General features: G+C 60.8%; 2 protein-coding genes and 1 long non-coding RNA gene across 3 annotated transcripts; 1 reads left to right on the top strand and 2 right to left on the bottom strand.

The window, feature by feature from the left end:
* Positions 1–123: 123 nt before the first annotated feature.
* On the bottom strand, positions 124–16,336 carry RAPGEF3 (Rap guanine nucleotide exchange factor 3). Its single transcript, XM_065659466.1, has 27 exons — positions 15,599–16,336; positions 12,624–12,677; positions 12,323–12,429; positions 11,468–11,589; positions 11,199–11,373; positions 10,916–11,000; positions 10,670–10,730; positions 10,041–10,117; positions 9,803–9,949; positions 9,576–9,685; positions 8,106–8,194; positions 7,551–7,629; positions 6,892–7,042; positions 6,705–6,787; positions 6,103–6,142; positions 5,931–6,012; positions 5,707–5,853; positions 5,517–5,614; positions 5,236–5,361; positions 4,968–5,149; positions 4,121–4,211; positions 3,662–3,712; positions 2,771–2,858; positions 2,607–2,671; positions 2,414–2,468; positions 1,401–1,472; positions 124–1,222 (listed from the first exon to the last, which is right to left on the bottom strand). Exons 1-27 carry the CDS (start codon positions 15,680–15,682, stop codon positions 1,104–1,106), a joined length of 2,640 nt encoding a protein of 879 aa, XP_065515538.1. The 5' UTR covers positions 15,683–16,336; the 3' UTR covers positions 124–1,103.
* LOC136003779 (DNA-directed RNA polymerase II subunit RPB1-like) lies at positions 8,239–9,571 on the bottom strand (the record flags this gene model as incomplete). Its single annotated transcript, XM_065659707.1, has 2 exons — positions 8,239–8,248; positions 8,604–9,571. Coding segments are annotated over 2 exons (978 nt in total), but the record flags the coding sequence as incomplete, so codon positions are not given.
* A 3,634-nt stretch (positions 16,337–19,970) lies between the features above and the next one.
* Positions 19,971–22,163, top strand: LOC136003659 (uncharacterized). Its single transcript, XR_010608167.1, has 3 exons — positions 19,971–20,651; positions 20,853–21,394; positions 21,750–22,163. It is a non-coding gene; the product is annotated as an uncharacterized LOC136003659 (long non-coding RNA).
* The last annotated feature ends 953 nt before the right edge of the window (positions 22,164–23,116 follow it).

The raw sequence follows: 23,116 nt of genomic DNA, 5'->3' as shown, positions 1-23,116 counted from the left end.
ATGGGGATGGGGCTGGGAACGTCCAGCCCCACTGAGCACAACCACCCAAAGCAAAGCTTTGCACTGGGCTGGGAGCCGCAAGGAACCCACATCCCACCCCATAAGTGGCTGCTTGAAACCTCCTTTAGGTGTGATGGGACCTTTATTGTCATCAACTCATTGACGTGCACGGCTTGAAGAGCAACCGATGCAGCAGCTCTGGTCCTTGCAGCCCTTGGGGCAAGGCTGGCGAGGGTTTGGCTTGTGGTGGCCTGGCCATGGCACAGAGCATCCATTGTGGTGGTTCCCTTTATGGGCTCTGATGTCCCCTGAGCCCCACGGCTTCATCCAGGCCTGCTCGAGGTCGTTGTCAAAGTGCTCCATGCGCATCGAGATGCTCGGAGGGTCCTGGCCCCTGGGGTCCATCCACTGCTGCCTCCAAAGGCATCTCCCCCTAAGCCCTGCTTGCGGGTTGGGAATGGCTGGAGCAGGTCCCCATCTCCAGCATGAGGCCACCACGGCTTCCTTCCCTCCATGCCTGGTGCTGTCCCATGGCTGGACATGGCTGTTCCTGCCCCCATCCATGTGGGGAAACTGAGGCACGGAGGAGTCTGCTTTAACACCCAACAGTTTGGGGTGGGGTGGGGGGATCAACGTACTTCCCCCATGGTTCTGGGATCACGCAGCTCCCATAGGCTGGGATGGGAGCCAGCATCTCCCATGGGACACACCAAAGGGAAGGGCAGCCCCACTGTGATCCATGGGGCAGCAGGAGCCAGACCCTGATGGAGACAGACGTGGTCTCTGCTCATAGGGATGCTCCGGCTTGAGGCCCTCCATGGGGAAGCGGCATCTCCCAGCCTGGTACCCTATGGGATGGGGGGCAATGGGGGCATCCAGGCTCCTTCCTTCTTCCCGGCCGGAGCAGGGAGCGAATCCAAGGCTGCTGCATGGAAAGGGGAATGCAGCACCTCCAGTGCTCTCCCCACTGCCCATGGCCCAATCCTGCCCCTTGGCTAAGCAGGAGCAGCTCTTGGCTGGCCCCAGCCCAGCCCCGTGCCCTGGTGCTCCTGGGAGCAGAGCTATGGGGCAGCCCCATTGCCACATCCCTGCTCCGGGCTGTGTCAGGGTTCCAGGTCTCTGGAAAGCCGCAGCAGCTCCTTCTGGCTGTCGATGGCTCTCAGGTGCTGCAGATAGGCCCAGGTAGAGACGGGGCTGCGCACGCTGAGGGACTGCTCTGAGCCTGCAGGAGAGGATGGGGTCAGGAATTGGGTCCCCCCCCCGGTCCCCATCCATCACCTCTGGATCAACCCTCCCCATGGATCCGCATCCCATGGACCCCTCCATCGCCTCGCCCTCGCGCATCCCATCGGGATGCTGGGTGTCCCAAGCACAGCGGGGCTGGATGCACCCAGCCTTACACGTGGACATCCTGACCGCCTTGGGGTCCTCGGGCCGGGGCTGGGAGCGGGTTCGCAGCGGAGAGAGCGGAGCTGGATGGGGACAGAGGGCAGGAGCTCAGCCCCATCCCACTGGAGCTCAGCCCCATTCCCAGTCCTATTCCTATAGGAGCTCAGCCCCATTCCCACTGGAGCTCAGCCCCATCCCATAGGAGCTCAGCCCCATTCCCACTGGAGCTCAGCCCCATCCCACTGGAGCTCAGCCCCATCCCATAGGAGCTCAGCCCCATTCCCACTGGAGCTCAGCCCCATTCCCACTGGAGCTCAGCCCCATTTGCACGTGAGCTCAGCCCCACCCCGTAGGAGCTCAGCCCCATTCCCAGCCCTATTCCTATAGGAGCTCAGCCCCATCCTGCATGAGCTCAGCCCCATTCCCATATGATATCAGTCCCATTCCCCTAGGATCCCAGCCCCACTCCCATGGGAGCTCAGCCCCATTCCCACAGGAGCTCAGCCCCATTCCCAGCCCCATTCCCACACGATCCCAGCCCCATTCCCATAGGATCTCATCCCCATTCCCAGCCCTATTCCCATAGGAAATCAGCCCCATTCCCAGCCCTATTCCTATAGGAGCTCAGCCCCATTCCCACTGGAGCTCAGCCCTATTCCCACTGGAGCTCAGCCCCATTTGCACATGAGCTCATCCCCACCCCATAGGAGCTCAGCCCCATTCCCAGCCCTATTCCTACAGGAGCTCAGCCCCATTTGCACGTGAGCTCAGCCCCATCCCATAGGAGCTCAGCCCCATTCCCACTGGAGCTCAGCCCCATTTGCACATGAGCTCAGCCCCACCCCATAGGAGCTCAGCCCCATTCCCAGCCCTATTCCTACAGGAGCTCAGCCCCATCCCACAGGAGCTCAGCTCCATTCCCAGCCCCATTCCCACAGGATCCCAGCCCCATTCCCACAGGAGCTCAGCCCCATTCCCAGCCCCATTCCCACACGATCCCAGCCCCATTCCCATAGGAGCTCACCATGCGCGTGGCCGCGGCAGCGCTGCAGGACACGCAGGGTCTTCGCCATCATGTGCTGCGGGCAACGCAGGAGCATCACTTGCTGCCAGCCTGGCTCCCCCCATCCCCTCCATGGGGCCTGCCCCATGGCCCATCCATAGGGATGGAAGGGGAGGCCCTGGATCCGCATCCCAAGGGATGCGTCCCCACTCACCATCTTCTCAAAGTTGATGAGGTTCTCGGCCAGCGTGTGATTGCCTTCATGGATGAACGTCATGTCTGCAACGGGGGGAGGGATTTAGGGATCAGCGCTGGCTTCCTGGCCCATGGATGCATCCAAAGGGATCCCCAGCACCCATCCCGAGCCGAGGTACCCACCTTTGAGGAGAAGGGGCACAAAGGGGATGATGGGGGGGCTCAGCTTGGCGACGGCCAGGCGATAGACCCTGTGGTTCCATGATGGGTCCTGGGGATGGAGCGGGGCATCAGCGCGGGGCACAGGGAAGAGGGGAGGAAGAGGAGGGCAGCAGCTTCGTGGCACCCCCGGGACCTTGTGCCTAAGGGGAAGCAGGGCTAAACCCTGCTGGGAAAGGGAATAGGGGGTGGGAAGGGGGGATATGGGGAGGGAAGGGGGATATGGGATGAGAAGGGGGATACGGGGAAGGGGGATAGGGGGTGGGAAGGGGGATACAGGGTGGGAAGGGGGATACAGGGTGGGAAGGGGGATACAGGGAAGGGGGATACAGGGAAGGGGGATATGGCATAGGAAGGGGGATACAGGATGGGAAGGGGGATACAGGGAAGGGGGATATGGCATAGGAAGGGGGATATGGGATGGAAAGAGGGATAGGGGATACAGGGTGCGAAGTGGGATATGGGGTGGGAAGGGGGATACGGGATGGGAAGGGGGATATAGGGAAGGGGGATATTGGGTAGGAAGGGGGATACAGGATGGGAAGGGGGATATGAGGTGGGAAGGGGGAATATGGGATGAGAAGGGGGATACAGGGAAAGGGGGATATGGGCTTGGAAGGGGGATATGGAGTGGCAAGGAGGATATGGGATGGAAAGGGGGATAGGGGATGCAAAGGGGGATACAGGGTGCGAAGTGGGATACAGGGAAGGGGGATACAGGGTGGGAAGGGGGTTACAGGGAAGGGGGATACAGGGAAGGGGTATACGGGGTGGGATGGGAGATACAGGGAAGGGGGATACAGGGAAGGGGGATACGGGATGGGAAGGGGGATACAGGGAAGGGGCTGCGCTCACCAGCATCCGCTCCAGCACCGAGTGCAGCTTCCGGATCTTATGGGGCAGCCTCTGTGCAGGGAGAGGGTCATGGGCACCAGCACCCGGAATTCCCAGCCCTGGAGCCCCCCCAGCACCTCCTGCACCCCACATCCACCCCACAGCATCGCTGCGGGCTCTCCAAGCAATAGGTTGGGGCCCGCTGCTACCCTGGTCAGGGGGGTTTGGTACCCAGATGGGTCCATGGAGCCTGAGAGCTGGAGAAGATCCCACCTTAGAGCAGCTCCTAAAGGGGCTGCAGGGAACCTGGAGAGGGGCTTGGGACAAGGGATGCAGGGATGGGACAAGGGCGAATGGAGCTGGATGAGCTTTAAGATCCCTTCATTCCAACCCATTCCATGATCCCGATACCCTGGCCCTTAGCACCCCCCCTCGCTCAGAGCTTATGGGTGCAGTTGGGATGCTCGTGGTGCCCTTCACCTCCCAGGTCCTGGCCAGGCGGCTGACGGCCGTGTTGCTCACACCGAACATCACCGCGAAGAAGGAGTTGAGGTTCTTCTGCTCCTTGAGGCTGCGGGTGAGGACGGGGGTCAGGTCCGGAGGCCCCCATGGGATCCGTGGGGATGGGATCCATGGGGATGGGATCCATATGGGTGAGATCCGTGGGGATGGGGTCCATGGGGATGGGGCTCCATGGGGATGGGCTCCATGGGGATGGGATCCATGGGGATGGGGCTCCATGGGGATGGGATCCATGGGGATGGGATCCATGGCGATGGGGCTCCGTGGGGATGGGGTCCATGGGGATGGGCTCCGTGGGGATGGGATCCATGGGGATGGGATCCATGGGAATGGGATCTGTGGGGATGGGGTCCGTGGGGATGGGGTCCATGGGGATGGGCTCTGTGGGGATGGGGCTCCATAGGGATGGGCTCCATGGGGATGGGATCCATGGGGATGGGGTCCATGGAGATGGGGTCCATGGGGATGGGGTCCGTGGGGATGGGCTCTGTGGGGATGGGGCTCCATAGGGATGGGCTCCATGGGGATGGGATCCATGGGGATGGGGTCCATGGAGATGGGGTCCATGGGGATGGGGTCCGTGGGGATGGGATCTGTGGGGATGGGGTCCATAGGGATGGGCTCCATGGGGATGGGGTCCATGGGGATGGGCTCCATGGGGATGGGCTCCATGGGGATGGGGACCATGGGGATGGGCTCCATGGGGATGGGGCTCCATGGGGATGGGATCCATGGGGATGGGCTCCATGGGGATGGGGTCCATAGGAACGGGCCCCGTGGGGATGCGATGGGGATGGGGACTCACTGCGCTGCCAGCTTGATGAACTTGCGGAGGAGCTGCGCCCTCCTGCCCACCTCGGCGCAGAGGCAGAGCTCCGTGGCCACCCAGTACTGCAGCTCGTTGAAGCGCCGCATCACCCGCTCCAGGTTGGCCGTGGTCACGGCGTGGAACTTGGGCCCGCGGGTGATGAAGTGGAGCATCTCCACCTGCGAAGCGCGACGGGGAGGCTGAGCCCCTCAAGGCACCCCCAAGGGGTCTCCTCCATAGCCCCCCCCCACATTGGGGGCCCTACCTGGTGGATGCTCTTGAAGAGGTTCCAGTCGTAGTCGGTGAGGTGGCTGGCGAGGTCCTTGGAGCTGATGAGGTCCAGGGTCTCTGAGGAGCCAACCTGGGGGCCCAACTGCTCGGGATGAGGGGTCTACGCACAGGAGATGATGCTCGACCCCTCCTGCCATCGGTACCGCAGCAGGAGAGGAGCAGCAAGGGATGGATGCCCCGACCCGCTGCTGCTATGGGGCCAGCACAGCCCCAGAGCCCACTTGGCTGGTGCTGCCCACCCCAGTCTGTGCTCACCAAGCTGCTGAGCTCCTCCACGCTCACAGCAAAGAGCCTCTCGTTGAGCCCCAGCGCTGTGAAGACCCCGACGGCATCCAGCTGCAGCCCCACTTTGTCTATGGGGAGACAGGAGAGAGAAGGGGCCCCATCCCGGCTGGGCACGGGACAACCCCTTTCCATAAGGGAACGCCGGGAGCATCGCGCTCACCTCCAGCCGAGTTCACCTTGACCAGGATGTGCTCCCCATCGCGGCCCAGCCGCGGGGCCAGGGACCGCAGCACATCCCGCACCGAGGCATTGACGGGCAGCACCGTGACCAGGCAGGAGTGGTCGGCTCTGTAGATCTCATAGGGCACTATAGGGAGGTGGGGGGGGAAAGGGGCTTCAGTGTCCCAGCCCCGGGAGGGGACAGAGCCCGCAGTGGGGCACTACCTTTGTCCTGGGCTCTCAAGGCACAAGTGCTGCTCGGAATCGCCTCCTCCTGGCTCCCCAACCAGGTCACGGAGCCCTGAGCCTATGGCCAAGGGAGGGAGGATGCTTCAGCCCATCAGACAGCCCACAGGGCAACCAAAGGGCCCCAAAGCACCCCCAGGGCTTCCCCTACCTTGGGCTGGGGTGAAACACTCCCATCTCCATTCTCCAGCCTGTAGAGAGGGGGTAAAGGGGGTGTTAGAGCCCTAAAGCCTGCACTAGGGACAACCAGGTCCTGCAGCCCCCCCAGATCCAGGTCACAACCAAGCCCCATGAGCATCCCCATAAGGACAACCAGGTCCTGCAGCCCCTCGGATCCAGGTCACAACCAAGCCCCATGAGCATCCCCATGGGGACAACCAGGTCCTGCAGCCCCCCGGATCCAGGTCACAACCAAGCCCCATGAGCATCCCCATGGGGACAACCAGGTCCTTCAGCCCCAGGATCCAGGTCACCACCAAGCCCCATGAGCATCCCTATGGGACACCCTCCCTGTAACTGGGAAACCCCAAACCTATGGACATGACGACCCAAGAGCTGCTGGCATCCCCCCAACCCGCACAGTCATTGCTGGCCATTCCTATGGGAAGTCCAATACTCCAGGCACAACGGCTGCCATGGGCAGCCATGGGGCACCAGTGGTGGCACTGGGGGACAGAGCTCGAAGTGGCTCTGAGCTCTTAAGTCCCTTCCATCCCTAACGACTCCGGATGCTGTTATTCCCATGGGACTCACGCTCGGGGCCGCCGCCGTTCCGGCGCTGCCTCCTGGACCATCCCACCCAGGCGGGGGTCCTGGCTCGCCAGGTCCGCCAGGTTCTGCAGGAGGAAGATGCCCATGGTCCATATGGGGGATGTCCCAGCCAGACCCCTCTGGGGACACCCCCATGTCCCTGTCCCCCCCTGCCCCGTGGTGCTGGTACCTGCAGCAGGGCCGTGGTGCTGCGGTCCCCCTGCAGCAGCCGCCCATAGAGCAGCACCCACTGGCTCACCAGGCGCAGGATCTTGCGGCGCTTGTGCAAGGAGTAGGTGGCCTTATCCTGCTCCGAGCCCTCCATGGGCTCCGCGCGGAAACTGGGACCAGTCAAGGGGTGGTGGGAAGCAGGCAGGGAATTCCCTTGGGTGTGGGGAGGGAGATGGGGATGTGCCCCGTGCCCAAGAGCCTGGGGGATGCTGGAGCAGAGGAGCTGTGTGGAGAGCTCAGGGCAGCTTCCAGTGGCTGAAGGAGGGTACAAGGATGCTGAAGAGGGACCTGCATCAGGGACTGGAGCGATGGGACAAGGGGTGATGGGTTCAGACTGGAACAGGGGGAGTTCAGGTTGGAGATAAGGAAGAGGAGAGTGCTGGGACGCTGGAATGGGTTCAACGGAGAAGGTTCGGATGCTCCATCCCATCAAGGCCAGGTTGGACACAGGGGCTTGGATCAACCTGCTCCAGTGGAAGGGATCCCTGCCCGTGGGGACTGGATGAGCTTTAAGGTCCCTTCAGCCCAACCCATTCCATGACTGGGGGTCCCTTGGCCAACCCCTGCGGTGCCGCTGGGTGAAGCAGGATGGGGCCCAGCTCCAGCACAGAAGGATACTGGTGCAGCAGAGCCCTGCAGAGCTGCGAGGTCGGCATGAACACGGTGTAGGTGAGCAGGAAATCCCCCAGCAGCGTGTCTGGAAGAGACCAGGCCATCACTGCCCATCCTTGGCTGCACCCAATGGGCTGGGGCCATGGCGCTGGGTAAGGGTCCCCACCACGGTGACCACGCTTGAGTTCAGCTCCTAAAGGCCATGGAATGGGTTGGGGCTGCAGGATGTGGGGAGGAAAGAGGCTGGAGCCAAAGAGCAGCATCCGCAGCGTGTCCCGGCTCCAGCTCCATCTTTTACCCACTGGGGACATCTCCTGGTTCCCTCCTGGACCGGTTTTGCTCCTCTCCAAAGGCAGGGGGAGATGCAGGGATGCTCTCGGGCCTGGTGCTGCCTCCTTTTCCCAGCTCAATGGGGGAGTTGGGGAGGAGGAGCAGGTTTTGGGGTTGAACACCAGGAATAAGGTGCTCCAGCTCTGTCTGGTCCCCCTCCAGCCCCATGCCCATCAACGTGGCTTTGGGATGTGAGACATGGCCCCCCCCCCCCCCCCCCCCCCAACCTACCCACGGGGTCATAGAGCGCAGCATCGAGCCTCATGAACTCCAGGAGATGCTCCAGGATCTTCTCCGGTGTCCCGGCCATCACCAAGTACCTGGTGGGAAGAGCCAGGGTCCATCAGGGAAGGATGGGGCTCCATCAGGGCCACCTGATCCCGGGAACAGGGACAAGCAGGGGATGCAGAGGGACAAGGAGAGGATGCAGGGGGACAAGCAGGGGATGCACAGGGCCAAGCAGGGGATGTACAGGGACAAGCAGGGGATGCAGAGGGACAAGCAGGGGATGCAGAGGGACAAGCAGGGGATGCAGAGGGACAAGGAGCGGATGCAGAGGGACAAGCAGGGGATGCAGAGGGACAAGCAGGGGATGCAGAGGGACAAGAAGGGGATGCACAGGGCCAAGCAGGGGATGCACAGGGCCAAGCAGGGGATGCAGAGGGACAAGGAGCGGATGCAGAGGGACAAGCAGGGGATGCACAGGGACAAGGAGGGGATGCACAGGGCCAAGCAGGGGACGCAGAGGGACAAGGAGCGGATGCAGAGGGACAAGCAGGGGATGCACAGGGACAAGGAGGGGATGCACAGGGCCAAGCAGGGGATGTACAGGGACAAGCAGGGGATGCAGAGGGACAAGCAAGGGATGCACAGGGCCAAGCAGGGGATGCAGAGGGACAAGAAGGGGATGCAGAGGGACAAGGAGCGGATGCAGAGGGACAAGCAGGGGATGCAGAGGGACAAGCAGGGGATGCAGAGGGACAAGGAGCGGATGCAGAGGGACAAGCAGGGGATGCAGAGGGACAAGCAGGGGATGCAGAGGGACAAGCAAGGGATGCACAGGGACAAGCAAGGGATGCAGAGGGACAAGCAAGGGATGCACAGGGCCAAGCAGGGGATGCAGAGGGACAAGCAGGGGATGCAGAGGGACAAGCAGGGGATGCAGAGGGACAAACAGGGGATGCAGGGGGACAAGCAAGGGATGCAGAGGAAAAAGGAAGGGATGCAGAGGGACAAGGAGGGGATGCAGAGGGACAAGGAGGGGATGCAGAGGGACAAGCAGGGGATGCAGAGGGACAAGGAGCGGATGCAGAGGGACAAGCAGGGGATGCAGAGGGACAAGCAGGGGATGCAGAGGGACAAGCAAGGGATGCACAGGGACAAGCAAGGGATGCAGAGGGACAAGCAAGGGATGCACAGGGCCAAGCAGGGGATGCAGAGGGACAAGCAGGGGATGCAGAGGGACAAGCAGGGGATGCAGAGGGACAAACAGGGGATGCAGGGGGACAAGCAAGGGATGCAGAGTTAAAAGGAAGGGATGCAGAGGGACAAGGAGGGGATGCACAGGGACAAGGAAGGGATGCAGAGGGACAAGGAGGGGATGCAGGGGGACAAGGAGGGGATGCAGAGGGACAAGGAGGGGATGCAGAGGGACAAGTGGCACCGCGGTGGCCACAAAGAGGGCTGTGCACAAGCCGTCACCTGCTGCTCCGCGCCGTGGCTGGCTGGCTGCTGCCACCCTGCAGGTTCTTCTGCAGGACCAGCACCACCTTCCCGTGCTCCTTCAGGCGCATGGTGTTGGCCTCCACGTCCTGCAGTGAGGACCCAGCAGCTCTGCCCCTTCAGGGCTGTCCGGTTGCACCCCAAAACCCCATACAGAGACAGGCAGGGACGAGTCCTCCCCTCCCTGCCCATGGAGCCCTGCCCACCTTGAGGATGCGGTTGAAGTCCTGCTTGTCCACCCGCAGGAAGTGGCAGTTGTCCTCGCGCAGGATGATGGTGGCAGCACGGGGAGCATCGTTCACCAGAGCCAACTGCCCGAAGTCGTCCCCCTCGTGCAGGGTGGCCACCAAGCCCTTTGTCGGGGGGGACGGGACACGGGGTGAAGGGCAGCATTTGGGGGGGGGGGGGAAGTGACATGGGGGGGCTGGATGGGGCAGGACCTACCTTGCCGTGGGTGACCACGTTCACTGAGCCCTTCCAGATGATGTACCACGAGGTGCCTTTATCTCCTTGGCTGAACACTGCGGGTCAAGGACAGCATCCAGAGGTTGAAGAAGGGGAGATCCAAAGCATCCTTCCTCATCCTCCCCATCCCGAGCCCCCAAGCATCCCTCAACATTCTCCTCATCCCGAGCCCCCAAGCATCCCTCAGCATCCTCCTCATCCCAAGCCACCAAGCATCCTTCAGCATCCTCCTCATCCTGAGCTCCCAACCCTCCTTCAGCATCCTCCTCATCCTGAGCCCCCAAGCATCCTTCAGCATCCTCCTCATCCCAAGTCCCCAAGCATCCCCCATCCTCCTCATCCTGAGCCCCCAAGCATCCTTCAGCATCCTCCTCATCCCAAGCATCCCTCAACATCCTCTTCATCTCAAGCCCCCAAGCATCCCTCATCATCCCCCCCATCCCAAGCCCATGCAGTGATTTCTCTGGTCCCCTCCATCCCTGGTCCACAAAGAGACATCAGGAGCATCCACACTGATGCCCAAGGTTCCAGATGTACCCCCCCAGGCTGGGGACCCTTCCTTGGGGCCCATCCAGCCCTGGGTGCCCCATGGGACACACGTTACTTACACACGGTGCCTGCTCTCTGGTGCGACTCGAACATCAGCACGGACGCCAGCTCCCGCTTCACCTGCAGCAAGAGGCACTTCCATTGGGATCATCCCAGCCTGGAGCTCGGCGAGGATGGGAAACACACACGGGCACGGGGAAGGGATGCTCGGAGAGGGCCAGGAGAGGATGCTCGGATGGGAAGCGATGGGATGCAGGAGGATGTGGGGACCAGGCCCAGCTGGGATGCACACAAAGGGCACTCACCGAGCGCGAGAGATGAGCCACGGCTTTGATGTGGAGCAGCTCCTCAAATATGAGCTCCAGCTCATCCTCCGTGCGCTGGGCAGGCCTGGGAGGGGAGCAGGGGGTGAGCAGCATCCATGGCCCCTCTCCAGCCACAATCCCTGACCATGCAAGGAAGGAATCCCAAGCCGTGGAAAGGATGCTCTGGTCCCCCTCATCCAAATGAGCCCCTTTGGTACCCAAGAGCCCCATGGGATGAGCCCCATCACCCTCCACATCCCTCTACATCCCCTTGGCCACTCACGGCTTGCGCAGGGCCATGGTGAGCAGCGCATCTGGACCCAGCTGAGCCAGGAATGCCAAAGCCTCCAGCAGCTCCTCCGCATCCCGGAGCCCAGCGCTGGGATCGGGGCTCAGCTCCAGCTCGGCAAAGCGATAGAACTGGGTGTCCTTGTCCTGGAAATGCCACTCCTGCTTCACTGCAGGGGGACAGCACCCATCAGCTCATCCTGGCACCCATGGGGCACCCAATGGGTGCTATGGGCACCTATGGGAGACGTGCAGGAACCTCACCGTGGGTCAGGACGCCTCCATCCACCAGGACCTGGCAGATGCCGATGGCTTGGCTGCGGGTCTGCAGGGCCAGCCCGGTGCTCAGCAGCCAATCCACCAGCTCCCTGCCGGAGCAGCACTGCCTGCAAGGGGCACAAAGGGCAGATCCAGCCTGGAATGGGGCTGCAGCACCCAGCACCATAGGGAACCCTGCATGGGATGGGGCAGGAGGAGCGGAGAAGCCTGAGGAGCACTTGGGGGTGTTGGACAATGAGGAGCTCAGAATCCCCCCATGTGCACCCCCGGAGCGAGAAGCAGCTCATGGAGAGGATCCTGCCCCTCTGCTCTGCTCTGCGGAGACCCCACTTGGATGCTGCATCCGGTTGTGGGGTCCTCAAGGACCTGGAGCTGCTGGAGCTGGTCCAGAGGAGGCCACGAGGATGCGCAGGGGCTGGAGCAGCTCCCATAGGAGCCAGGCTGGGAGCATTGGGGCTGGAGAAGAGAAGGTGCATGGGGACCTCAGTGGCTGAAGGGGGGTACAGGGATGCTGGGGAGGGACCTGCATCAGGGACTGGAGCGATGGGACAAGGGGTGATGGGGTCAGACTGGAACAGGGGGAGCTCAGGTTGGAGATAAGGGAGAAGAGGGTGCTGGGACACTGGGATGGGCTCAGTGGAGGTCTGGATGCCCCATCCCTGGCAGTGTTCAAAGCCAGCTTGGAGCACCCTGTTCCAGTGGAAGGTGTCCCTGCCTATGGCAGGGGTTGGACCCGGATGAGCTTTAAGGTCCCTTCCAACCCAATGCATTCCATGGTCCTATGTTGGGGGCCCCATTCTCCCCTGGTGCCCCCGCTACAACGGGTACCGATGCTCCTACCTGTGGTGCCGCAGGTGATGCTTGTGGTCCCGGATGAGGCCGGGCCGGGTGCTGGTGAGGTGGATGTAAAGGAGCTTCCCGGCTCGCCAGATCCTATCCGAGGATGCCTGAGGGTGGGATCATACCCGGGAAGCAGGATATGGGTGGTGAATCCTTGCTGTGCTGACACCTCCATGCCCCCCCAGGACCCTGGGATCTCCATCTCCCCCCCCCCGGCCCAGGAATGGCTGATCCCAAGGGATTGACCAGCCCAAAGGCAGGCTGAGGACTCCACAACCCAAGTCCCTGTGGGTTTTCCCACCTGCGTGAGGCTGTGTCCATAATCCAGGCTGGATTCAGTGTCCAAGAGCGGGGTCTGGAAAACCAAAGGGAAGGGGGTTGGTGGCTGTGTGGGCTCTGCCATGTCCCCCCTCCACCCTATAGCACCCATAGGGGTCCTGCATCCCACAGCGGTCCCCATCCCAGCACACGATGAGGCTGGATCTGTATCCCTGCTGTCCGGGATGCTGAGTGCCACGGCCCAAGCGGAGCCAGGCTCAGCTCCACTGGGAATGGGGCTGGATCACGCTTGAGCCCTCATCTTCCGTCCCCATCAGTGGGGGCTTTTGAAACCTCGCATTCATTCCTCTCCCAGCTTTTCCCTTCCGAGAGCGGATCCTGGAATCCTGGAAGGGTTTGGGCTGGAAAACCTTGAAGCTCATCCCTATTCCCGGTGCTGCCCAGTGGGATGAGGGCTCCAGGCTTCCCGCATGGCCACAGCCTTGAATAAACACCTCCGCCGCGGTGAGCACGGGCTCGTCGGACCTGTTCTGCCTGTGCTGCCCTGGCCAAGGCAGCTCCTGCACCCTGAGTATTAACCCCAGGGCAAGGTGAGGACCATCCCTCCCTCCTCGGGTGGCTTCATCATCATGGGGGCACCTTAAGGGGAAGGGGTTGTGGTTCCCCCTCTTTCGTTCAGGCTCTAAAGGCTCTTGAGGCGACGGGTGCTTGGAAAGCAGCATCTTCAGGGCCACATCCCCCTTGGATCTGCTGGGTGGGAAGGAAGGAGCAAGCTCAAAGAGGGATGGGTGGAAGCCTCAGTTAAGGAATTCAGGAGTAATCGGGCGCCGAAGTTTCTTTGCAGCCGAATCCAAGGACAAACCCATCCACCAGGAGCTAAGGGGAAACGACAGAGTCCTCCTGGCCACCTCCGATGGATGCTGGCATGGATGCTGGCATGGATGCTGGCATGGATGCTGGGATGGATGCTCTGCCCTGCGCTGCCTCCTTGCCTATCCCAACCCCTTCCAGCTCACACCCTGCCCTGCTCCAGCTGCTCCCTCATTTCCTCCAGCCCTTTCCATACCCCCAAGGCTTCCCCATCCTCCGCTGGAGCAGCCACCAACCGCGTTGCAACCGGCTTAGGAGAGATGCAGGGAGCGGATGGGGCAGCGGCTCCTTGGGGCCGCTCCGATGCTGTCCCCGAGCCTGGCACACGGTGACTTATTCCCTCTGCAAACGTTCCGGAGCCTCGTGACCCTCCCATGGAGCAGGAAACGCGCTGGAGATTGCAGAGCAAATGTTTGCTCCTATTGAGGAGCATGGAGCTGCCTCCCCTCCAGGCCCCATCCATCACCCCCGAAGTGAGGCCTTGTCCTTGAGGCACAGAGCCAGGGGCATGGAAGGGTTTGGGTTGGAAAGGGCCTTCAATCATCCCGTTCCAACCCGCACTATGGGCCATGATCCTGCTCACAAGGACACCGGAGGAGACTTGCGCAACCCAGGGATGAGGGCTCCCTCCTGGCCTTTTCCTGGTTCTCCCATGCAGGCTCTCACTGCTGGTCCCCAAATGCCCCTTCCCAAAGCATCCCAGATGCCACGTGCGGAGCCACAGGATGCTCTCCCCACCCTCACCCCCTGCCTCATTCCAAACAGCTTCCTAAGGAGTCGCCTCTTTCCATCTTCCTGCTCCGGGCGCTGGGATCCTGCCCGTCTCCAGAAATCCGGCAGCAGCGGGCGGCCGGCCAAGGCTCCTGGGCTGCTTTTGTTTGGGATCCCAAGGAAAACAACAGGAGCTATTTCAGGCTTTACGGCTCCGGAGAAAGTCCTCGCCCATCCGCAGGCTCAAAGGGCACGGCAGCCAGCCAGGGCCTTGCTGATCCCTTGGGATCCTCCTTGGGAATGGGGCTTAGCGACTCATCGCCCCCCTGTTCCTCCAGGGATGCAGCGCGATGGCACTTGGATGCTGGCAATGAAGGATGGAGCTGCTTGGGCATTCCGGGCTGTGATGTCCCGCTGATGCCAGGGAATGGGAGCCTCGCAACAGGAAAGAGCTGGGAGGGATTTTGCACCGGGATCAGGGAAGCAGGTTCCCAGGAGGGACAAGACGGAGCCAGGATGCGAGGAGGAGTTTCCAGTGATGGGGACAAGGGACAATGGTGCTGCTCCAAGGCACAGCCAGCTCATTCCCTGCCCTTCCCCTCTCCCATACCTGTAGGAAGTGGGGAGAAATCCCCTTTCCCTGCACAGATCAATCCCAGAGCCAGGAGCCATCCCTGCTGCACCGGTGCCACCGCACAGCAATGCTCCAGCCTGCTCCTGCTCCCACATCCCTGGCTTCTGCCGCTCCAAACCCTTCCCAAAACGAAGTTCCTCAAAGTTCCAAGGAGGAAAAACAAAATCAGGGAAAACCAGAGGGAAAATGTCCCATTTGCGGCACAGGAACGCTGACGGGGGGCTGCTTCCTGAAAGGAATTTCACTTTCTTCCTTAAACCCCTCTGCCTCGGGTCAAGCACGAGGGAAGGGGAAGGTTGTGATGGGGTCACATCCCAGCCCAAAGGGGACAAGAAACCAAGGGCAGGGAACTTCAAGGCCAGGTTGGATGGGGCTTGGAGCAAGCAGCTCCAGTGGAAGGGGTCCCTGCCCACGGCAGGGGCTGGAGCTGGATGAGCTTTAAGCTCCCTTCAACCCAAACCAGGCTGGGGTTCTAAGACCTGGTGCCTTTTGCACCCCGGAGACCCCCAGCACCCCTAGGACACGATGCTGAGCATCCTCCTGCTGGGGGGGCTGCCGGTCACCGAGTACCGGAGCACAACGGCCCCGCGCCGTGCCCGGCTGCGGCTCCTCGACCTCGCAGCCGGCACACCCGAAGGGGGAGCAGAGCTCGAGCATCCCAAACCGAGCTCAACGAGAAGTGGGGGGGGGGGGGGGGGGACGGACCCCAAACCCCAGCGCTGGGAGTGATGCTGAGAGCGGGGTCGGGCAGCGAAGCGGGGCCGCACGCAGCGCGCACTCACCCAGCGGATGCCCTGGATGCGGGGCAGGCTGCCCCCCTCGCCCTGCAGCCGGATCTCGTAGCTGGAGCTCCGGAACAAGTGCATCTTCAACCGGTAACCGCCCGCCCGCCGCTCCAGCCCCGCTGCCGTGAGCGCTGCCGGCTCCGGGCTCAACCCGGGCCCCTCCGAGCCGCCCCCCCCCCCCCCCCCCCCGGCCCCGGCAACCTTCAAGCGGCGGCGGCGGCCACGGCTGGGGGGGGGAACGGAGCCATCGTGGCCGTGGCCGAGGCTCCGAGGAGCTGCTCGGGACGGGCCGGGAGCGCGCGCCCCGCCCCCGGGAGGGCTGGGACCGGGAACGGGAGCGGAGAGGGAACGGGGCTGGGAACGGACCGGATCGGACCGGGAACGGGAACAGGAATGGGAACGGGAAAGGGAACGGGAAGGGGAAGGGGAACGGGAACGGGAAGGGGAACGGGAACGGGAACGGGAAAGGGAACGGGAACGGGAAAGGGAACGGGAAGGGGAACGGGAAAGGGAACAGGAATGGGAACGGGAAAGGGAACGGGAAGGGGAACGGGAAAGGGAACGGGAACGGGAAAGGGAACGGGAAAGGGAACGGGAACGGGAACGGGAACGGGAAAGGGAACGGGAACGGGAACGGATCTGGGACCGGACCGGACCGGACCGGACCGGGAACGGGAACGGGAGCGGAACGGGGACCGGGACCAGGGCCGGGACACGGCGCTCCCCGCCCACAGCCCCTCCCCGCCCCCCGCCCTCCGCACCGGGACATCCCCCCCCAACCCTCCCCCCCCCCCCCCCCCCACCCCGGGCCTTTTGGGGACCCCCCCAGCGCTAGGGATGGTGTGGGGGGAGGCCCCACTTGTATTCCCACCTGCGGAAGCCCCCATCCAGCCTGAGTCCCATGCATCCCCCTGGGACCCCACTTCCTGGGATTGGGGTGACTCCAGGAGCCCCTGTGGACCCCAGTGAGACCCCAGGGATGGGGGAACCACAGGTCCCCCCCCTGCCCTTCTCCATCCCGCAGGGTGCAGCCTGATGGGATGGGGGAAAAAGGGGCCCCTTGGTGCTGGGAAGTGGGGTGTGATTTGTACTGGGGAGGTGGCCCCAGTGGAGCAGCAGAGCTGGAGCGTGGCCCAGCAGACCTGGGAGTGCTTGTGCTGGGGCTTCTGGCTGCAGAGAGGGGGGTTCCTGCCAAAAAGGAGCTTTTCCTTTGGAAATAAACCCCGGTTTTAACTAAAAAAGCCAGATTTAAAACCATTCTTTAAAGCAGCCCCCACCCCGATGTGCCTGCACACGAGCAGCTCTGTTGGAGCATCCTCGATGCTCTCCTGCTTCCTGCCTTGCTCAGGCACCCTTGGGGGTGACACCAGGCTCCCCAGGACTGTCACTGCTTGGGGGCCTGGAGGGGGGCGGAGATGGGATGTCCCAGCGTGGCCTTGGGTGAATCCTTGGGCAGGAAAAGGAGGATGAGGAGATGCTTCCTCCCATTGCCTGCTCCGAGACCTTGAGGCCGTGCTTGCGGCGAGCCGGGATCACAACAACCTCCCACATGGAATTCCAGTGCTGAGGAGTCTCACACTGAGCTCTGCCTCTGCTGACAGCGTGCCTGGAACCCATTCATGTGTGTGGTTGTTTGCTCCGGGTCCCCAAGCCAAAGCAGGGAGCTGCTGCTGCACAACCGCCCTTGGGAGCAAATCCCTTCCAGGATCTCGCTAAGGGATTCCCAGTGGGATTCGCAGCTGGGCAGGGGCTGGATGAGGCCAAGCACTTCAATAAGCAGTGTTTGAAACACCCTGGAGCTGTTCCCCATCCCCTTCCCAGCTGAGGCCCCATGGCCAGGGCAGATGCGGGTGGGTTGATGGAGGTGGCCTGACCTGGGCACTCGGGCCGATAGAAACGGGCTCAAAAGCTCCCATTTGATCATTCTGCAGCAGAAGATGCAATTGGCACCGTGGGGAGTGGGCACAGACCCTGCCAGGGGGGTGCGGGATCCTCCTGCTCCTTTAATGGAGCGACTTCTGTGTTTGCAGCAGCCAAGGATGCTGCTGCAGGGAGGGACCTTTGGAACGTTCTCTGCATGCACAACCCCATCCCACCCATCCCATCCCACCCATCCCATCCCACCCATTCCATCCCATCCCACCCATTCCATCCCACCACATCCCACCCATCCCATCCCATCCCATCCAGGGATGTGGAGCTGCTGGAGAGAGTCCAGAGGAGGCCATAGGGATGCTGCTGCTCTGGAGCCAGGCGGAGAGAGCTGGGCTGGGGCAGCCTGGAGAAGAGAAGGCTCCTGAAGGGGAGACCTTAGGGCAGCTCCAGTGCCTAAAGGGGCTGCAGGAAACCTGGAGAGGGGCTTGGGACAAGGGATGCAGGGACAAGGCCAAGGGGAATGGCTTGAACCATGGAATGGTTTGGGTTGGAAAAGACCTTAAGCTCACCCCGTTCCAACCCCTGCCATGGAATGCTGGAGCCTTGCTCCCAGGTGGCATCGTGCCGGGTCACCGGCTCCGGCCACAGGGCTCCGTTTCCAGCCGGCTGCACCAGCTGGTTTAGCTGGGAGCAGCGAGCTCCTGCAATGCAAACAGAGCAGCTCTGCTCTATCTGGCTCCTTATCTCGGTGTTTAACCGGCTCCTTCCATCAGCACTTGGATAATGATTAATCTCCCGGAGCAGGCTCCGGCTCTCTGGAATCCTGGCTTCCGATGGGATCTGTTGGAGGCTTGGCAGTGTGTGTGTGTGTGGGGGGTTCAGCTGCTGCTCCTGGATGTCCCATGGGGAAACTGGTGCCAAGGCTCTTTGACCCCTCGCATCCCACCAGTGGGATTTGACCATCAGTGGATGGGCTGGGAGCCGCGGACATCCCTTCCCAAATCCTCCAGGTTTGGTGTTTCCGGATGGGATCATTCGCATTAATGGCTGTTACCACCCAAGTTTGGGGAGAAACGGGGTAAAACTCCCATTTCCATGGGCAGCTCAGGGCACAAATGGTGCATTTATCACCCCCCCTGTGGTACCTCAGCCCATGCAACCCCATTGCCTCCCTGATGTTCATTACACACATCATTAATTACAGGCCTGCTCTATCATGCCCCCATCTCCTCCATCACCAAGGGACCATGGTGGAATCTACCAGGACCTGAGTCTCCACCAGGACGTGCCTGTTCCCTAGGAGATGGGAAGCTCCCATTGATCTGGGAGGCTCCCACTCCGTATCCATCCATCAAACGCTTCCTGACCCATTCCAAGGGCTGGAAATCAGAGCAGGGCTTGCAGGGTGATGGTGTTTGATGCAGGGCTGGTGTTTGCTCCTCAGGGGTCACCACAGCCTTGGGTCCCCATCAGCAACAAAGCTGCATCCTGCAGTGGTGGGGCTGCAGTGGGGCTGGGGGCAGTGTCTGTGTTTGCATGGAATCATGGAATCATTGAATGGGTTGGGTTGGAAGGGACCTTAAAGCTCATCCAGATCTATGGGGCAGGGACACCTTCCACTAGAGCAGGGGGCTCCAAGCCCCATCCAACCTGGCCTCGATGGGATGGAGCACCCAAACCTCCTCTGTTCAGCCCATCCCAGTGTCCCAGCACCCTCTTCTTCCTTATCTCCAAGCTGACCTTCCCCTGTTCCAGTCTGAACCCATCACCCCTTGTCCCATCGCTCCAGCCCCTGATGCAGATCCCTCTCCTGCATCCTTGTTGCCCCTTTCAGACAATGGAAGCTTCTCTTCTCCATCCCCAGTGTTCCCAGCCTGGCTCCTATGGGATCTGCTCCAGCCCCTGAGCATCCTCGTGGCCTCCTCTGGACCAGCTCCAGCAGCTCCGTGTCCAATCAGTTTGTGGTCATTTCCCTGGCTGTGGGACTCGGCATTCCAAGGGCGAGTGCCCAGACGTCGCCTCCAGCTTGGAGCTTTAAATAGCTGAGCATAAATAAAGGTGGCAGCAGAAGCAGTCTCTGTCCTGGGGTGATGCTGAGGCCTGGGAGAAAGCAATGGATAAGGGGGGGGTGCTGCCATGGGGCTGGGTGCTTCAGTGGGGACCCCAAAAACCTCACCAGCCATTTCCTAAGGTGTTTTCCCCCCCTTTTCCCTTATGCCTCCAAGAGCTACGAGGCCAATTTCAAGCCCTCTCCATCCCCAGGCTCCTCTTGGGCCCTTCCATAAATCAAAGTGGGGCTAAAGCAGCATTCCAAGGAGGCAGGGGCCAGCTTTCTGTGGGAAAAGCAGCCAGGGTTGAATGTCAGCACCGAATAAAGCTCCTGAGATGCAGGAGAAATCCCTGGATAGCTCCAGGGCTGGCCTTTCCCAGCGAGCAGCAGTGGTACCCAGGGGATAAGCCCCATGTGCCACGTGTGTTCATGGGAGCAAGGTGATGGGTTTGCATGTGCAGGTGGGTTTGGGTTAGGGATCATCCAGTTCCAACCCCCTTGGAGAAGGCTCCTTAAAGCAGTGTGCCCAGAGAGGCTGTGGCTGCCCCATCCGTGGCAGTGCTCAAGGCCAAAACAAGCCAAACCCTGGTATCCCCATGGAACGGGATATCCCTTTTGGCTCCATTGGCTGGAAATCAGTGGTGGGCTCTCGTGCCTTTGCACAGGAGCAAGTCCTTGCGGTGCTGATGGATGTGTTTGCTGGCAGATGGTTGGAGAAATCCATTCGATTCATCATCTCTGGCTTCCTGGGACAAGATAACAAATCAGGCTTGCAAATAGGATGCTGGGGGAAAGGGCCTTAAATCACAGCACTCCAATCCTGGTGGTTTATTCCTTAACGCAGCTACTTTATGCATTTCTTTTCCTCCGACCATATATATTCCCACTTTATTGGCTAAGCCTTTCCTAATTTATATTGGCGTTACTTTGATTAATGCTACTTTCCCCCTGACATTATTATTCCAGCACAGCTTTGCAAGTGTCTCACTTGGTGTTAAATAACCTTCGCATTCAGGCTGCGGGAGCTGGGATTGAATAAGCGGTTCTGCTCCTAAGTGCACAGAATTAGCATCTCTTCTGCCATTGACACCCGTATGCTCGTTGAGGCAAAAGAAACAGCTCCAGGTATCATTTTAGCCATAACAGGAGCCATTTGGGATCATGGATTGGATAGGAGCAGGAATCCGGTGCCGTGGAAGTGGGGCTGCTTTATAAGGAAGGTTTCAGCCTCTCAAGCAGTTGCATTTATACTCCTTTAATTATCATTAGGGGAGCGTGATGTGTCTTGTTCTCCTGCTATTTCCATACCCTGTTTGCTCCTTCCAGTTCTTCCTGGAACGTGATGCCCAGATTCCAGAGGTGGGGACTCCTCAGATCCGAAGCCAGTGCTGGTTTATCAGCAGCCCTCCAGGAAACGATGCTTTCACCTCCCTCTGCAGACCGAGTATCTCTAAATCTACCCAGCCCTACCCCTAAACCTAAGCTTAAGCCTAACCCAGTCCATCACACATGGATGTCAGCATCACTGCACCAGGATTGTCCCAGGCATGGATGTGAACCCACCTAAGGAGGAAAGCCAGCCTCCAAGGTTTTCCTTGCTGCAAACACCATTCCATCACCCCTCATGGCTGCAATCCCTTGGGAATGCTGAACTTAAGAGGTTTTCCCTTACAAAGTGCTTTAGATCCATGGAGGAGACACCAAGACAGGGACACTGAGACACCAAATCACCCCCAGGACAGACACCAAGTCACCGGGAGATGCTGAGACAAGGCAGCAGCTCATGGACCGCATCCCTGAGAGCCAGCACCAGCAAAGGGAATCACACCAGAGTCCATTGGGAGCCCATGAGGAGCCGGCAGGCTTGAGTTAAGGACGGATTAATGGGAGAAGAAGGCAAAACAACGGCTTTTTCCCAAGGGACCATGAAACCCTCCCTCGAACCAGGAAGGGCCGGAACCTCCCCATTTCCTTGACTTTTCCTTCTTCCTTTTGCTTCTGAGGCTTTAACATTCATGGGGTCTAAATCCTTCTATTTTCCTGTTATTCCCATGTATCAAATGGTTCCTTAAAGGAGACAAAACAAAGCCTCGAGGACAAATCCCTCCCTCTCCAGGAGGGAATGGGATGGTTCCAGGAGGAATCACCAGCCTGTTCCCAGCTCAAGGAAAACAACCCAAGCTCCCCCCACATCTCAAGTGATTTTCCTGCTTTTGTTCCCAGATCCAGACAGGATCCAGCTTTCCCACCTACATCATGCAGGGCGGAGGGAGGAGGAGGAGGAGGAGGAAGGCGACCCCACATCCGGTCGATCCGGCTGTTTCCCAGCTCTGGCTGTGCTTGGAGCAGGAGCAAGAGGCAGGAGGAAGACTCTGCTCTAGGCAACCTGCTCAGTGGGTGCTGGTGGTGGAGCAAAGTGAAGATGCTATCCAGGGCTTCCCGCTGTTGTGGCAGTGCCAAGGAGCTGGGAAGCCCGGTTTGGGTTGGGAAGTGGAAAATATTGGGATGAGAAACATCCAAGCTGTGGAACGGGAGCGTCTGTTCCCAGCTGAAGTGGTTCCTCCTCCTTTCCCTACTGCTCATTTCCATCTCATTGCCTTTGCCTGCCAGAGGTTTCCACCCCTTGGAGCAGGACCACACGTGGCTGCTTGGGATGGGGATGTCCCAGGGTGGGGATGCTCTGGGATAGGGATGTCCCAGAGTGGGGATGCTCCGGGATGCGGATGTCCCAGGGTGGGGATGCCCTGGGATGGGGATGTCCTGGGGTGAGGATGCTCTGGGATGGGGATGCTCCTGGATGGGGATGTTCTGGGATGAGGGTGTCCTGAGGTGGGGATGCTCTGGGATGGGGATGTCCCATGGTGAGGATGCTCTGGGATGGGGATGTCCTGGGGTGGGGATGCTCCGGGATGCAGATGTCCCATGGTGGGGATGCTCCGTGATGGGGATGCTCCTGGATGGGGATGTTCTGGGATGTGGATGTCCCAGGGTGGGGGTGCTCTGGGATGGGGATGTTCTGGGGTGGGGATGTCCTGGGGTGGGGATGCTCTGGGATGGGGATGTCCCCGCTCCTGTGGGCTCCTGCTAATGTGGAGCATCCATAAACTGCTTGGAGAAGGTCTCTGCTGGCTGCCAAGGGGCTGGCATCAACCCCTGGCTCCAGCTCTCCCTGTGGTCAGCCAGGGCACGGAGCTGGATTTAACTCAGCCTCAGGCTGCTGGCAAGGCCAAGTGAGCAGCTCTGCTGCCAAAGGGGCATCAGAACACCCTTGTCCAGGGCTGTCATCCTGTCCCCATGTGCCTGGAGGAAGCAGCTCCCACCCGGTCCCATGGGAGCAGGGATTTCCTTGCGATCTGATGTGAATCTTGCCCTGAGACACGGGCCAGAGCGGCCCATGGGGAGCTGCTCCATCTCACTGCATCTTCTCACTGAATCCTTGACCACTTACCCATGGCCCTGCTGGATAAGGCTGACGCAGAGGCTCAGGGAATTGTGGAAACCGCATCTTCTTTAGCTGAGCATCCCTCAAAAGCTGCTCCTTTTGGGGTGCTTTTATCCATTCCTATTGGATTCCTTTTTCTCTCCTTCCA

This window comes from Lathamus discolor, chromosome 23 (assembly GCF_037157495.1).
Source record: "Lathamus discolor isolate bLatDis1 chromosome 23, bLatDis1.hap1, whole genome shotgun sequence".
Classification (NCBI taxonomy): Eukaryota; Metazoa; Chordata; class Aves; order Psittaciformes; family Psittacidae; genus Lathamus; species Lathamus discolor.
Note: the sequence above shows the minus strand (reverse complement) of the source record. Positions and strands in the feature narration are given on the sequence as shown.